We start from the raw sequence: 17345 nt of genomic DNA, 5'->3' as shown, positions 1-17345 counted from the left end.
AAATCCTTAGAATATTTTGCTAAAAAAAAATAATAATAATAATAATATTTTGCTGAGTTAACACATCTATAATATTCAAATGACGGAACTAAACAAAAAAGAGGATATATAATGAATGTCCATTTTGTATCTGTGTATTCAAAATGATTAGGATATATAGTTACATTCTCTTAATGAATAGAGGGATTTGTTCTAATAGTAATTGTAAATAGAATATCATGTCTGTATCTTGTACAGCAAATAACCACTAGGAAGACAGTATGCAATGTGTTTATTATTGAAACTGTCCTACTAATTTGATTTGAAACTGTCTCATTGTTATTTGTCAACAAAATTATGGAAAAAAAAGAAAATAGTAGCTAAGTGAGAAGCTAGTCACAAAGACTAAATAATGTATGATTCTACTTATATGACATATCCAGAGTAGACAACCCCATAGAGACAGAAAATAGATTGATGGCTGTCAAGGGCTAGGAGTGTTTTGGGAAATGGGGAGTGACTGGTAATTGGTAGTTTCTTTAGGGGGAAGATGAAAATGTTCTAAAATTGATTGTGGTGATGGCTGTACAACTCTAGGAACATACTAAAAATCACTAAATTAGGTTTTGAAATGAGAGAACTATATGGTATGTAAATTATAGTGCAATAAAGCTGTCAACCCCCCCTAAAAATAAAGTAAAATCACACGATTATAAAAAAAAAACAAAAAGAAAAACAATAATGTGATGTTCTCATGTTTTTACCAGTATTTGACTTGTATGCTCTAAAAGTCACAGGCCGTCATAATGTAAAACTCATCATATATGTATAACAGCTTAATATTAAATCATTGTGGCGAATATTTGAAAATAAAAAAATACTGCTGTCAACTGTACACAAACACAGAAAAGGATACAAAGAATTGACATTTACTGTTCTGTGGGGGCGGGAGACAATGATAAATGGACCCTACCACCTTTTTGAGAAACATATATAATTTCTATTTTTTAAAAAAATCAATAAACACTAGTTGTAAGGAAGTATCTGTGAGTCTCCATTGTGATTAAACAGCCTGTGATTAATCACAGAAATGAATTACCTGACTCAAAGCTGGGATGGAACTTGTTTGAGAAGTGGTTTGAGATATAGGACCATTCATCTGCAAAATTGAAATTTCAAAGACATCATCACTACTATGGAAAAAAAAATCTAATTTTAAACCACAGTAATTAAGCAAAACCAAAACTATTAAATGTAATTTTTATAAGACAAAGAAATAAGATATTCAAAAGGAAACAATTAGGTTCCTTAAATTTTATGATTTTAGAATTCTTATACCAGTTTCAATGGTGAAAAATTAAGAAAAGCTATTTTCCCAAAAGCTATTTAGAAACTCTAAATACTACTTCTTGACATGATAAAATGAACATAGGTTGTCAAAGTAAATTTAGACAAAATTTAAATTCTATTTAACTCTCATCTATGATGGCTATAATTGTATACATGTATATCTGTATTCTCTTGATTTAAAATACAAAGCTTTAAATAGTTACAGTTACCTTTTGTTTTCTCTATCATCTAGTATATAGAAATAGTTTCCTCTGCTAAGTTATCCAAATCTTACTTTAGATTGATGAAGTTTCAGACAGAGCACACCAAACACTGTACTTTAGAATGGGAGAGAAGAGCAACGTCGGACACTGAAACTAGAATTTCCCCCTATCCCTCACTCTTGAACTGGGCCATAAAACCCATCAGACCCTCCCTTCAAAATCAGTCATAAGATACTCATTCTAAGGGGTTTTACTATAACTCTAGAGGAAAGCAATGTCACACAGGGACACCAAAACAAAATAACTTGAACACACAAGTCTTGCTAGGTTCTCCCAAGTTTATTATCATTAGATCATGTCCTACTTGTCCAATCATGTTCTTCCATAACTCTCACCTTCTGTATCAGACTTAACATAAATATAGTTTTGGGGTAGGGATGTCTATTTCTGAAATTTTCTATGTCACAAAAAACTTATTGCTAAATAAATGCTTTTCTCTTGTTTATCTGTCTTTTATAATAGAGATCTCAACTATGATCCTTGGATTAGCAAAAAAATACTTCTTCTACAAGAGCATACCAGCTATATAGTATATAGATCCTGATACTTTAGTATTACTGTTTTGACATCCTTAAGTTCAATATGTACCTTCTTAAGTCCAATGTAGATGCATCAACAGAAAGAAATGAGTGCCCCTGGTCCTCCCTTCTAATGATACCTACCAGATGAGAGCTGTCCTTGCCCTCTTGAACTCTCTGTGTCTGCGGTTCAGCCACAACTTTAGTGTCCTGATCAGAAGTCATGGGCTCCACTGGTAGAAGTTTAATGTTAACCTCAGGATGCTGTAAAATGACAAAGATAACAAACAGGTCATTTGTGGTACAGGTATATTATGGCTGATTCTTAGAGTGATACTGGAAGATGTCATAAAATCCTGAAGTTTTCCAGGACATAGAATTTAAATAATTTCTGAGACTTAGAGAATAATTTCTCAGTCTTCCAGATTGTAAGTAATTTCTTTTTTTTTTTGTATTTTTAGAGAAGGGTCTACAGGGTGTTCTGGGTCTCACTACTAGACTGGACTCATAGTGATCCGCCTGTTTTACAGCCTCCTAAGAGTTGGGATTACAGGCGCACACCACCATGTCCAGTCTCAATTGCAATCTCAGTGCATCCAGGGAATGGGGACCACACAGCAGGCCCAGGGATTGCACCCCCAGCCCCTGTACCTGTTTGCAGGCACTTTAATCTGCTGAGCTATTTGGTTGGCCCTTGTAAGTAATGTCAAGAAATCTGCTCATAATGTACATCTTACAAAAAAATTTTTTTTTATTAGTAAGCTTCTTCTTCATACCAATTTGGTAATGAAAATATTGGCAAACCATGTGCTAACAAAACTTTTTTGTGAAAGAAAATTTAAAATATATAAGACAATATTTGCAACAAACCCCTAAAACTTCACCAAAAACTCTTACTCATTAGGTTGTTCTCAGAAGTAAATGTTGTCAGGTTCTTTTAAAATTACATTTTATATACTGTTCATATGTAAATACTACACAGGACATACTATGCAAGACAAAGTAAACAGGAATTAAATTAATAAGAGATACATAAATGTTCTATATAAAAAGACACAAATACGTAATGAAAGAAGTTTTGAAAATCCACACAATCTTCGTATAAATTGGATTTTTTTCCCCGAGGCACTGGGGATTGACCTACTGAACCCAGGGCTTGTTTACTAAGGTAAACCCACAGTTCCTTTTTATTTTGAGGCAAGGACTCTGATGGTTGACTCAGAGGAGCAGGAGAAGCTCTGTTTATGGTTTCAAGGTAAGTTCTGAGAATTAACTGACCTTGATAGATAGCAAGAGGTTAATTTTAATTAACATAGGCCTCATTTTAACTTGACCTTAAATACTCAGCAGAAAAGTACTACAAAAAGATGTATAAAAACAATGCTTTAGTAAGAAGATATAAAAAGGGGCACCAACTGTTGACCCCTTCTAACAGTTTCCAGCTATATTAGTAACTGGGCATTGTTATACACCATTAATAAAAACTATACTAAAATGTATAAAAGTTCAACAAGAATTTTAAAATTCTTTAGCTAAAATTGTCCTTCAAAAGCACCAAACCCCTTATCTTATAGCTAAACTGGAAACTTATGACAAAATCACAGATTTATCCATAACCTCTATCAGTCAGTAAAGGAGTGAAAGAACCATCAAGTTACAGTTGTTATTTCAGTTCCTGAAGAACAGTCTCTAGACTTGGCTCTTTCCCAAACTCCCTTTCCATTTTAGTGCTCATGCTTTGATTATACATGCTCTAATTTCTCAGAAAATTTGTTTATGTTTGTCTAGAGACTGCCAAACTCCAAGTTATCATGCAGATTGAATGACAAATGTGCTAGACTCCTTTTACTGGGACCCACCAGATCAATCCTTGTAAAGAGTGTCTATAATTGTTAAAACCACAACATCTATCTGGGGTCCTTTAGATTAGCTCTCTGGAGAAAGTCCTGGACTGAGGCTGTCCTTACACCAACACTGCTCAACTTGAAGCAGCTAGATGAGAACTACCCCCATTCTCCCACAACTGCAGCTAGGGACACTTCTTCAGAGAGGAAATATTATACACAGCTAGATTATTTAGAAATATTGTAGGCATTCAGACAGGGCTGAGCCTTGGAAAGGTTAGTGCAGAAGACAACTGTGGCTAGAAGCACAATTACAAAAACAAAAAGGAAGAATATGACTACTTCCCTCCACACACACAATTAAATCTTGCTAACTTTACCTTCAATTTTTAAAACCTAGTTACAGAAAGTAAATACCCTCCCATCAGAACACTGGCAAAGGACAAATCTGACAAACATGTCTAGGCTCAAGTCTTACAGACAGACATCCAAACAGGAAAGCAGGATAGCCTACTGCAGTTAATCACATGGGTCAGGGAGTTGTGTTAATGGACAATAGATCAAAATCATGGCAACCTTCCTGGAACATGTGACTGTGGAGAGAACATCCCAGCTCCATGGTAGAGCCTGTTCCTTTTGGCCCTTCAGCGTGAACATTCTCAAACAGGGCCACAGAGAAAAATCTGACATCAGAAGTACTGAGCTCCATGAGGCTACAATACCCATGACATGGAGACAAATTTAAAAAAAAAAGAAACAGGAGGCTTGAATGCTTGTGACATGACAGGATCTTACACAAACTCCTGAGAATGCCTGTTGCTATGATGGCCAGTATAGCCTGTATGTTGTTTCAATGGCTGCAATTACAAAAGAAAAAAAAAAAAAGGGCAGGGGGGATACGTCGGGACCACAAATTTCTAATGGCTAATTTTGCACACTTTCCATTATTTCATTAGGAATGGGGCATCCTTTTCTACCCACTAAAAGACACTCTACGGCAAGATCCTTCTTACACAAGATCACCTCCACCCTTGAGTCATAGATATCTCCTTCTCAAATCCCCTCCTCAATCAATAGATGCCAAGGTTCTAGTTGCCTGGAGGCCTTTTATTCTTCATGAACAACTGGTCATCCTAGGTCCCCACTGCACTGCCATTTTTAGTTTCTCTCTTGCTGTGCTGAAACACCTGATAGGAGATTGGAAGCTCACTGCAGCAATCCCCAATACTGCCTTGAAAACTGAGTTATTCCTTCCCATCAATTCCCGTTCTTCTTGCCTTTCTCCAGTTCAAATACTGCTTTATGAAGGAAGCCTCATAGAACCATACAAAATAAACCAGATTATTTAAAAAAAAAAAAACAAAAAAAATCCCACAGTCTTTATATAAATTGGATTTATTTTTTGAGGTACTGGGAATTGAACCATGGAACCCAGGGCTTGTGTACTAAGGTAAATCCACTGTCCTTTTTTTACTGTACTTTGAGACAGGGTCTTGTTACGTTGAACTGCCCAGGTTGGGCTCAAACTTGTAATTATATGTACAGCCTCAAAAGTGCTGAAACTACAGGTATATACCATCCAACCAGGGTAGAAATGTAATTTTTTGAACTATAGATTTTTCTCTAGGATTCATCCACTTTCCACAAATATCCTTATTCTAGTTCAGGATATAATCTAGGATGGTTTCGTATTGCATTCAGTTGTCATTTCTGCTTAATCCCTTCCAAACTCTGTAAATCCTCAGTTGTTCCTTATCTTCTATTCTATATTGTGTTAATGAGTTGTTATCATTTGTACAATGTTCTTCCATTTAAAATGCATCTGTGGGGCCAGGGAGATGGCTCAGTGGAATAAGTGCTTCCCTGGCAAGCACAAGGGTCTGAGTTCAATACCCAGTTCTGCCAAAAAATAAAAATAAAAAATAAAAATAAAATAAAATGCATCTGGAAAATCCTACTGTGAAGGCAAGGAAAACATGAAACACTACTCTGCTCATGTAATAGGAACACTGGGACCAGAAAAGGGAGGAGCTTCTGACAGTCAAAGATGGGATAACGTAATGATCAAAAAGAATAAATGGGATACAAGGGCTATTTGTAAAAATCCAGGAGGGGCAAAAACACTAGCACTACCACCTTGCTTACCTTTGCAGGTTAAGACACTAAGTTACTATTCTAAAGATTGGCAAAGGGAAACATCCACTCTTAGATGAGTTGCATTTCAGAATACCCAACAACTGATCAGGACAAAAAGGTGGGGGGGGGGGACATAGCAAAATAGTCAAGGAATTTTTAAAAAATCAAAATATTCCAACATCTAAAAACAGTGAAGGGGAAGAGCATCAGTGTCAGTGAAACTTACCAAGTGAAGAACTAACATTCTGAATGGGTGAATCATAGACTTTATTAAAGATACTTTTCAGCCATCACTAAATTATAATTCTAGGCATTCTTAAGGTTATAGTACCATCTAAGAGATATTCTTGACAAAAAAATATATATATTTATTTCATTACACCTTTAGAGGTGACTTCCATTTTAAAGCAAATTCTAAAAAGCACATGTTAAATAGCACAAGGCACAAAGCCATCAGCTAAACCTGAAATGTGGGACAAGGCAGATGACCTCATTTCTGGAACAAATAAAACACACTTAAAAAGGAGAGAATTTTTTGCCATTAAAAAAAAAAAAACTTAAGTGAAAATAACAATGTGAGAAATGTTAGGATCCTAAATCAAATAAACTGTTTGAAATCACACTTTGGACACAAGAAAAACTAAACAGTGGTAATAAAAGGTAATATAGAACTTTTATTAATTTTGACTTTAATCAAGATGTCATAGTTTATTGTAAAAGACCCTTTCATAAGATATAGAAACTAAAAAAGACTTACGGTTAAAATATATACCTAAACATGCTTTTAAAACATATATATATATATATAAAATTTTGTTTTCGTACTGGGGATCAAACTCAGGACCTTGTGCTTGCCAGGCAGGTAGGTGCTTAAGCCACTAAGCTATATCTCCAGCCCAACACGCCAGCAATCTTAAGGGGAAAGAACAAACAAAAATATAAGATTGGCAGGTAAATGGTTTAAGAAACTAGGTAGCAGGTACATTAAGGATCACAGTGGTATCTTCTCTACTTTTACATTTAAAATTGTCTGTAATAAGAGGTAAAAGTAAAAGGCATGGAGGTGTGTACCAGGAATCCTAGCGCTCTGGTAGCTTGAGGTGAGAGGATACAAGTGTTGAGCCCAGGCTAGGCAATTTAGCAACTACTGAGATGAGATCTTGTCTCAAAATTTAAAATAAAAAGGAATAGGAATACACTTCATTGCAGACTCCGGGTTCAATCTCCAGTACTGAAAGGGCTTGGGGCAGTAAAAACATATACATATAAAGTGTCTATATATTATCAATACACTTAAAAATCTCATAGACTTATTTCTCTTTGAAATCTATATGAATTAAACAATGTGTAAACCATTTTATGAACAATGTTCATGGCAGCTTTTCCAAAAAATGGGAATAAACATTTAATTATATAAAAGCAGAAACTACTACAATACATTACAATTATTTAAAATATTCAAAAAAATGAATAAAGTGGAGCTGCCTGTGTAGATCAGTATAGAGTACTGGTCTGTCATGTGTGAAGTGCTAAGTTTGATGCCCAGATATTTAAAAAAAAAAAAAAAAAAACAAGAGCTGGGCACGGTGGCACATACCTGCAATACCAGCACTTGGAAGGCTAAAGTAAGAGACTATCACAAGGTTGAGGCCATCTTGGACTACACAGAGTTCAAGGCTGGGCTGTACTATATAGCAAGATCTTTCTCAAAAAGCAAACCAAAACCTAACCTGAATTTAAAAAAAAAAAAAAAGCCCCCTCCCACCCCATATAACACAAATGGCATTATAGTTAAATTATAACTGTATTTTTAAAATTCACAACTTTCCAAGTGTTTAAAAAAAGGAAATAGAAATATATAGAGACTAACAATGTGTAACTTAAAACATGAATATAAGTTTCTTATACTCTTAATGTTTTGAATAATTTATTTAAAATGAGGTAAGCCATGCATGGTGGTGAATGCTTGTAATTCCAGCACCAGAAGGCTAGGGCAAAGTGGACTGCCATGAGTTCTAGATCAGCCTGGGATACATAATGAATTTAAGACAAGGGAAGACCGCCTCAAAAGACAGAAGATTCAGTCATATGAGAACCAAATATAAGCCTCTCTGAATCTACAACAGATAACTAATCTCCCTATTCTTTGTAGCTGCTATGCTTCACACATTCTATTCCTCTCACCTGGCCCTGATTCTCTTCATTCTTTGGTCCCTGGCACACAGCAATTTCTGCTTTTCACAACATCATTGTAGGTATGGGTTTTATCTTATCTACACATACACAGTGATGCCTAAGATAGGAGACACATAACCCACCAAGAATATAGTTTTACAATTCACCCCAATGATCTTTCATGTACACTCAAATACATAATGGGTTTACTACAGTGCTACTGAGGTATTTCTCTATTTGCATTCACAAAAATGGAGGTTTGCTAAGGTCTCTTCTAACTCTAAATGTCAATGAACAGAAACAATGAGTTAAGAGAAAAAAGCCACGATCAAAGGAGAGGGACAGTACAAAATAATACTACACAGACCCGTTTCAGGAACACCAAGATAACTATTAAGATCATTTTGCAAAAACCAGTAATAAAAATTTTTTAAAAAAAAATCATTTGGGTAGGTAAAAAGAGTTTTGTCCAAACAAGAAAAATAGGATATTAAGACCTTTAGAGTGCCCTAAAACTGTATGATCCTCTTTAGGAATCAATTTTAAAAGTAAAAATTTGTTGCTTTCCATGTACAGACGTATTTTATATAAAGACAGTTTACCTAATGAACTGATCTCTTTGAAACTAGTAAATTCACCAGAAAACAAACAACAACAACAAAAAACCCAAAGCAGATAAATACAACCATTAAAGCTCAAAAACAGCATTTTAGAATTAGGATATTTTTTAATAACAGAAATTCTTTCACAAACTCAGTAGGTCTATCTCTAGAGAACTGTAATAAAATAGGAATTAGTTTCTCATTCATTTGGCTTGCATAGTTAGACATTATTTCATAGCTGCCAGCTTCTATGACATTTAAAATATATACTGTTTCACAAAAGAATAAGAGTATCATAGGGTAGACTATTCTGTGCCTTCCATGAACCTTGTACAGATTACATACTTAAGGGAATCTGGGGGGCCAGGGAGATGGCTCACTGGAATAAGTGTTTCCCTGGCAAGCACAAGGGCCTGAGTTCAATCCCCAGTTCTGCACCCCCCCAAAAAAAAGGGAATCTGTAGACTTAAATCATGAAAACAGAGTAATAACAGGATGTTATTTCTAGGAAAGCTATTATGCTAGGTCTTTTGTTTTTAAAGATTCAATATGTTTATGACAGCCTGCTCTTCTTTCCTTATAGTAAATGTTTTCAAAGACAATAACAGATAAATAAATCACATTTGAGTACTTGTTTAATTACACATTTAAACTAGTACCCAACACTGGAGTATTCCTAACCAGATGCTGTCAATAAAAACTCATTATTTAGGGCTGGTGAGATGGCTCAGCGGTCTAAAGCACCTACTTAGAACAAGCTTAGCAAAGCACAGGGACTGCGGTCCAATCCCCCAGCACCACATGCCAGCCAGCCCCGCCCCCTGGTGGGCTGAGCTGGCCACACACACACACACACACACACACGCATAAATTTTTTTTAAAAACTCATTATTTATAAATTTTTCCTCTTATAAGCATATACCTATGCTTCTATTGAAAATGCCAAAGCTGGGGAGATAGCTCATCAGTCTAAGTGCTTGCCTAGCAAGCGCAAGGACCCAGGCTCGATCCCCTGTACTGCATGCCATGCTGGCCCCAGGAACCCCGGACACACCATGCAGGCCACCAAAACTGGGTGCACACACCTGTAATCCCAGTACTGAGGAGGCTGAGACAGGAGGATCACTTCAAGTCTAAGCTATGAAGTGAGACCCTGTACCAAATAAATAAATAAAAGATTAAAACAAACAAAAAAGGCCAGCTGTGGAAAAACATGATTTATTTTTGAGTTGGTTCTGTTCCTAGGGAGGACATATAATCAGACACAGGATGCAAAAAGAAATTATCAGCAAGATTTTATTATGAAAGTATTAACATAAGATATACACCAAATAAATGACATTTAAAAAAATCTTCCACTAATAAATCTTAATTTAGAACTTATCTAGTAATTCTACACACAGAAAAGAGTCCTCTCCAGCTTTAACACTTGTGACTGGTCCTATGACACATAAACTTCTGAAGAGGATAATTTTTTTAAAAAGATTAATTTAGCTAGGATCCTCATTAAAACAATTCAAAACAAAAACTTCAGGATTTCATTAACTATTTGGAATAGTTTACTCATTAAACCTTTGGCAAACTACAAATCACCATTTCCTATACCTGGTTATAAAGAAGTCTAAATAAAATATTTGGGCCAGATATGAAGAAGTATGAAAAAAAAGCCTATCTCTTGCTTTGTACTTGGCTTAATGGACATTAAACGGCTCTTGAAATGAACATTATTTTGAAAAGGCCAAAAGCTACAGCATGTGAGGAATCATATAGAGTACAACATCCTCCTATACTGTGCGTGTCTTTTTCAATAAAGAACATATTAAAAAAAAAAAAAAAAAACTTGTTTCCAAAAGCTCTTCACACACTTTCACAAGAGAAAAAGCCAGATAATCACTTTAGGATTGTCTTCCTAAATATCCAAGCTTCATTTGCTTATCTTCCCTTGTGACAAAAGAAACATTACCAAAGGGATTGCATACACCCTTAACCTACAATGCAGGTTTACTTCATTTAGCCTACTGTGAGGGAGTAACATAACAAAAAAACTAAGTTCAGCCTGTTTACAATATAGTCTGATCTCTATTTTTGTCAGCATTTTAAAAATTAACTACTACTTCCTATGTTACACAGGAATCTCAAATGTGCCAATTTGCCATATCTAATCTAGCAGTATACTGTACCATGCTATAAGCTTAAACCCTTCCTATCTTTATCTAGCATCACCCCATTTCCATCCCCATTTGCAAAACTATTAAAGCTGTCTTGCCCCAAAGGTACTTCCAACTGAGTTTCTGTGCCTCTGCTTACTTGTGTCACGTCTTTAACATATTTGGTGGCAAGTAAAGTGTGTATGAGGTTCAGAGAAGAGAAAAAAAACAATTTACAGTTGACATATATGTAGTATTACTTTTTGGACAGAGAACAGTGCTTCTACTTTATTTTCACCTTACAGAATTACATATATGTAATTCTTTTACTACACAGCTTTCTTAATCCATTTTGAATCTGATCATTGAGATCATTGATACTTTCCATGAAAACCTGCACTTTCATTTGTATTTGAAAACAGAACATGCCAATGGACAAAGTAATATTGGCACATACTTGTCCCAGGAAGACAGAATTAAATGTCATAACAGCCAAAAGCTTTCAAAAGACTAAGATCTTTCTTCAGAAATACTGGAGAGGATACTGTTTCCTTTAGTTACATGGTTATAAAGTTTCTATTCACCTCACCCTATGAATAAGTTGCATTTCCTTAAAGCCTACAGATCATATTCTACTGCACCTCCCAATTTATGATCACAGAACTACAGTACTATCTTTCAACTGAAACTGCATAAAATATAAAGAATAAGATAGGAATGGGGTGAGCAAAACTAGACTTAACCATTTTCAAGAATGGCACACATCAGAGCTGGAAAAACAGTTGAGAGCTGCTTTAACTCTATACTGCTCTGAGACATATTTATTCCTAGAAATGAAGTCAGAGAACCTGATCTAGAAACTAAGGTTTCTGGTTTGTCTGGTAGCTGGGGGAGTGGCAGGACACAGTTCAATTTCTAGAACATGAACTGCATGGAATCTTAGGAAAACACATAAATTAACATGAGCTTGACAAGATATTGTCATTTCTTTATCCAACAAAAGATCAACTTCTTAAAGTACTATCTACAACCACATAGTTTTCCCATATGTCAAATGAAAAGTAAACTTTGCTTTAGGGAGAAGATATTTCTGATGCATATTAATCAATCAACCAATAAATCAAAACAAAGCACAAACATCTTGAATGTTTAGTGAAGGCAATGAAATGTAGCTAGCCGTAAGAAACTTCAAAAGGTCTATCGAGATTTAAAGCAGTTGTTTGTGGCAAAGATGGTGGTTATAAAAATGGCAACTTTCTATCAAGTTCCATTCCCTAAAAGCTTGCTATCTCAACATCCAAATCATTTTCCTTAGAATTAAAAGCCATTTAGCTGTGTGTAGAGCAGCAAGCCTACAGATCCAGCTATTGGGGAGGCTACAGTGGGAGGATCATTTGACCACAGGATTTAAAGATCAGCCAAACAAGTAGAGACTTATCTCAAAGATAAATAAAGGCCATTTACAGCATTAATAAGTAATGATAAAATGTCTTCTTTCAAGATATATAAATATCATTTCTTGAATTCAGTATTTTTAATATACTAGGTTTCAAGATGGAACTTCTCATACTTGGATATATAACATGTTGAGGATATCTATTCCTCCATTATCCTCTCTTAACGCTCCCCTCTCCTCACTACTCCCTTGTCTAATAATAGCCTCCCCTGTACTTTCAGTCATCATTGCTTTTTTGATTCTAAATATTAGGGGGAATAGTTCTGGTTTTGACTCTGTTTGTTTTAACATTTCCAGTTCCAGTTCCATCTATTTTCTCACAAAAAAAATTTCATTCTTTATGGCTGAATAAAATTTTACTTTTTTCTACCTACACTTCTCTATCAACACTTACTGGCTGATAGGACACCTAGGCTGGTAATGTATCTTGGCTACTGTAAATTGTATTCAATAAAGATAGGTATTCAGGTACGCTTGCAACAGGGATGGCAAACCTCTTAAAAGTTTTCAATAACAAACAGCTCACTACAGCACTGCCTTAATAGCATGCTGATTTTAATTTGAGTATATACCAAAGAGTGGTACAGAGGGGTCATACAGTAGTTTTATATTCAGTTTTTTGAGGAACCTCCATATGGACTAAGCAGCAGTTTCAACTAACATTCCCAACAGAGTAGATTTCCTTCTCAAACTCATTAGCATTTACTCTTTTTTTGTGTGTGTGTGTGGTGGAACCAGGGATAGAACTCAGGCCCTTGGGCTTGTCAGTCAAGCACTTATTCTACTGAGCTATCTCCCTGGCCCCTCTTTTTGTATTTTTGATAGCCATCCTAAGAGGAGATGGAATCTCTACGTACTTTTTATTTCCATTTTCCTAATGGCTGAACATGTTGAGCATTTTTTTCTTATATTTATTGGCCATTTGTACTTCATCTTTTTGGGAAGTGTCTGTTGAATTCATCTGCCTATTTACTGATTAGGAAATTTAATATTTTTAATGTATATTTTAGTACTTCAGTGAAAAAAGGAAATATCAAAAATTATAATCCTAGTAAGCCCTTGAACTCTTACCTCCCAAGTCAATAGAAGGTACCTAAATAATTCCTCAATATAATTATTTTAAAAAGCTCATAAACATGAATTTTTTTTTCTCAGTAGTTTTTACATTGAAGGCAGTTTGTGGAAAACACAAACTAATTGAAGGAGCAATGAGCTATACATTCATCCTTCCATCTACGGTCTAGGTTTAGATCTCATTTCCTCCTAGCTTTTCTTTTTTTTTTTAGCATTGAGTCTTCTGTTTAATTGGCAATGTCAGAAATTATTGACGTGAGTCCCCCACAGCTCAACATAACAACATGGCTTTACTTCCTATATTTCATCTTCATACTTTTCTACTGGATGGTTAAGACCAAGGTAAAGCAGAACCTATGCAACAAGAGTTGTAGCTTTTTGGTTTGAGAAGGTCAGTGAAATGCCCTCAGGATTTATCCTGAGATCCTGTACCTCAGATTGTAGAACCTTTGTCAGTGCAGCCATGTGGATGAGTCACGGCCATTGCTTGGCCAATGTGCTCTCTGTGAAAGCCTGAGAGAGTGTCTTCTCCTCATGTGACTCTCCTTAGGCACACTCCACGTCATCGATCAATTTCCTCTTTGGCCCCATAACCTCCTCCTAGCTTTTCAATTACACCTTTCTTTTCCTGTTGCCTTCTTTAATCTCACCCTCCCTGGATCTTTCTCCTATTATTATTTAAACATGCCCAAACTTATCCTGTCTCAAAGGACAGTGAAAGGGGATGGACAATGAGAGGCCTGGTACCTTTCTGGCCTTGCTGTTAAGGAGAAGTTTCAGTACCATACACCTCAGGCTGTTTCTGCACCCAATCTCCAATGAAAATGGTCCTTTCAAGACCACAGGCCATCACCAATCTCCTGTGTGCTGTTCAGTTGGATGGACCTCTCAGCAGCATAGCACAGACCACCTTGAGGGGATGCTTCCCTCTCTCCTCCTGCCTGGCTCTTCTACCTCCAAAGCTATGCTTTCTGAAATTTCTTGGACTGCTCTTCCTCTGCATAAGTAGAATTAAAGCTCTCTTGTTTGTGCAATTAGAAAGAATGGCAAAAAGAAGAAAAAAAAAAAGCAACTTTTATAAAAATACATATTTAATCATTTAACTTCTACGTTCCTTTAGACCTTTTTCTTAGATTCACATATTTCATAAAGTTTGTTCTTACATATACCACATCTACAACATATCAGTTAAATTTTTCTCTTTGTGTTTTTAATATATGATATTTGAAAAATCACCTGAATGGCACAAGATTCTCTAAAGACTATACTCAATTTTTTAAGCCCATCCCACATATTTATCTAACTCAATGAAAGCTTTCTCAGTGATTTATTTTTAAGCCTCTCTAGTATCTAAGGTTTTCAAATGAGTTAACTGTTTTTGTACTTTTTAGATTAACTATCATCTCAAACTTATGACTTGTGTAAGCAATTTTTATTTATAAGTTATAGCACTGTTTTATAGCAATCAAACTATGCAAGTACACTAATGAGTACAATCAACCTGAGTTTGTAAGAACAAAGTAAAATGACTTTGGTAAACATACAACTTAACTGATATGAAAAGAAGACACCCACTAAAAAGAATCCTATTTAGCTAGAGCACTAAATATTCCATAGGTATCCAAGGTTTCACAGAAACAAAGCATCAAACTTGGTAACTGGGCTTGGGGACCATGTGCTAAAGGAGCTGCTCCTTCTTGTATCCTCCAAGTTTTGCCCTTATGCTCTCAGCTTTATGGCTTCAGTGTACCATCACAGGCTGAATCAATGCAACTATCTAAGCAAACGTCCAATTAACACTTTATGATCTTTTAGACTCTTTACCAACTTTTGAGAAGGTCATTTCCACGCCCACAAACTTTTCATTTAAAACAGTATCCTGTCTACCTCAAGGAAAGATGTATCACTGACTCAATTACACAAGCTGGACATATAAGAATACATTTTTTTTTTACCTTTTCTCAAAAACCTTTACCTTCACCTTCATATTGTCATTGAATTGTTCAGAAAACATGCCATCATCCCTGAACTGAATTATTATTCCAACTACTTGAACAGTTCCTTTAATTCTATCTCCCAGGACCCCACTGATAATGGTTCCACAGAATGATATTCCTAAAACATGAAATTCATCAGTCATCCTGAAATCCTGCACTTAGGATAAAATACAAATAAACATGGCCACTGAGATTTTACTTCTCACAAAGTCTGGGTTGGCTTAGCTTATATATTCTTGTAAGACCTTTTCTTTTGCTTGCTTTTTTTTTTTTTTTGGCAAGAACCAGGGATTGAACTTAGGCCCTTTCACTTGTCAGGGAAGTGCTTATTCCACTGAGCCATCTCCCCGGCCCTGTAAGGCCTTTTCATCCCAGAATATAGCACATTGAAGTATCATTGTCTCACAAAGAAAAGTTTTATTACTAGGGAGGCCAGAACATGTCTAAACCATGGTTGTACTCAAGTAAGTACCTAACACAGTAAATCACATTAAGTATGTGTTTAATAATTTGGCTTGTGACCCTGGGAAGATAGCTCAGTGATCTAAGTGCCTGCCTGGCAAGCGCAAGGACCTAGCTTCGATCCTCAGTATGATATAATGTGCCAGCCCTGGAACCTCAAGCATACCACACAGGCCACCGAAATCGGGTGTAGTGGCGCATACCTGTAATCCCAACATTGGGGAGGCTGAGACAGGAGGACCACTACAAGTCCGAACTGCATAGTGAGACCCTGTACCAAATAAATAAAAGATTTTTTAAAAATTAAAAAATGTTTGTGGCAATAAATTTTGAAATTGCCTACCAATCAAAATAGCGCAAAGAGTGAGAAGATGCCAATAAAAGCCTCTGTTGCTGTACATTACAAATGATAGATTAATGTCATAAAAGGCAGTATTTATTAATTAGGATAAAATTACTGAGTATAATTTTCATTTTCCTTTCATTTTAGATATTTTGTAGACTTTATGTATATATGAACACAAGATCTAAACATACAAAAGAGCTAAATATAAAGAGACAATGACATAAAAAATTTAACTATGAAGGCACAAATTATTGAAGAAGTTCCTAAGTACAAACACTAACACTATTGTTAGTGTTACAATACTATAGTTACAACTGGTAGTTATAGGGCTGAATGTGGTGATGCACTCCTATAATCCCAGCACTCAGGAGGCTGAGGCAGGAACATTGCTGGGAGTTCGAGGTCAGCCTGGGCTACTTAGTGAGCTTAAGGCCAGCTTGATAGGGAGCTCCTGTCCCAAAAACCAAGACTATTAGTTGTAATATTGTTAGTGCATTACAACTCACAAAGGAAAAGGTCAAATAAAATCTTTTTTTTTTTTTTTTTTTTGTATTTTAGGGAAGGAGGGTGTTCAGGGTCTCACTACTACTAGATCAGACTTGTAGTGATCCACCTGGTTACAGCCTCCCAAGAGCTGGGATTACAGGCACGTGCCGCAACGGCAGGTCCAGGGATCAAACCCCCGGCCGCTGTGTCTGCTTGCAGGCACCTTAATCTGCTGAGCTATTTGGCCCGCCCTTCTAAAAAGTCTTTTTGAAAATCTGCTGAAAGTTATATGAATCTCTCAACTAAAAAAGACATACTAAAAAAAAAAAATTTTTTTAAATCATTTTACTTATTTGGTACAGGGTCTCACTACATGGCTCGAACTCATAGTGATCCTCCTGTCTCAGCCTCCCCAGCACTGGGATTATAGGTATGTGCCACTACACCCAGTTTTGGTAGCCAGCTCAGTGTTGGGCTGCCATGGCACGTGGTGTTGGGGATCAAACCTAG

The 17345-nt window shown here is 35.9% G+C and overlaps 1 protein-coding gene across 1 annotated transcript in view; it reads right to left on the bottom strand.

The window, feature by feature from the left end:
- Positions 1–17345, bottom strand: part of Larp4b (La ribonucleoprotein domain family member 4B) — a 125061-nt gene that overhangs the window by 95186 nt on the left and 12530 nt on the right. The window contains exons 2-3 of the mRNA XM_023701340.1: positions 2255–2374; positions 1079–1138 (exon numbers count right to left, since the gene is read on the bottom strand). Of these exons, the coding sequence (XP_023557108.1) occupies positions 1079–1138; positions 2255–2335 (141 nt within the window). The 5' untranslated portion in view covers positions 2336–2374. The remainder of the gene's footprint in view (positions 1–1078; positions 1139–2254; positions 2375–17345) is intronic.

Source organism: Octodon degus, unplaced genomic scaffold, assembly GCF_000260255.1.
Source record: "Octodon degus isolate 3935 unplaced genomic scaffold, OctDeg1.0 scaffold00133, whole genome shotgun sequence".
In the NCBI taxonomy this organism is placed as follows: Eukaryota; Metazoa; Chordata; class Mammalia; order Rodentia; family Octodontidae; genus Octodon; species Octodon degus.
The sequence above is the reverse complement of the archived record's forward strand: the minus strand, read 5'-3'. Positions and strand labels throughout refer to the sequence as shown.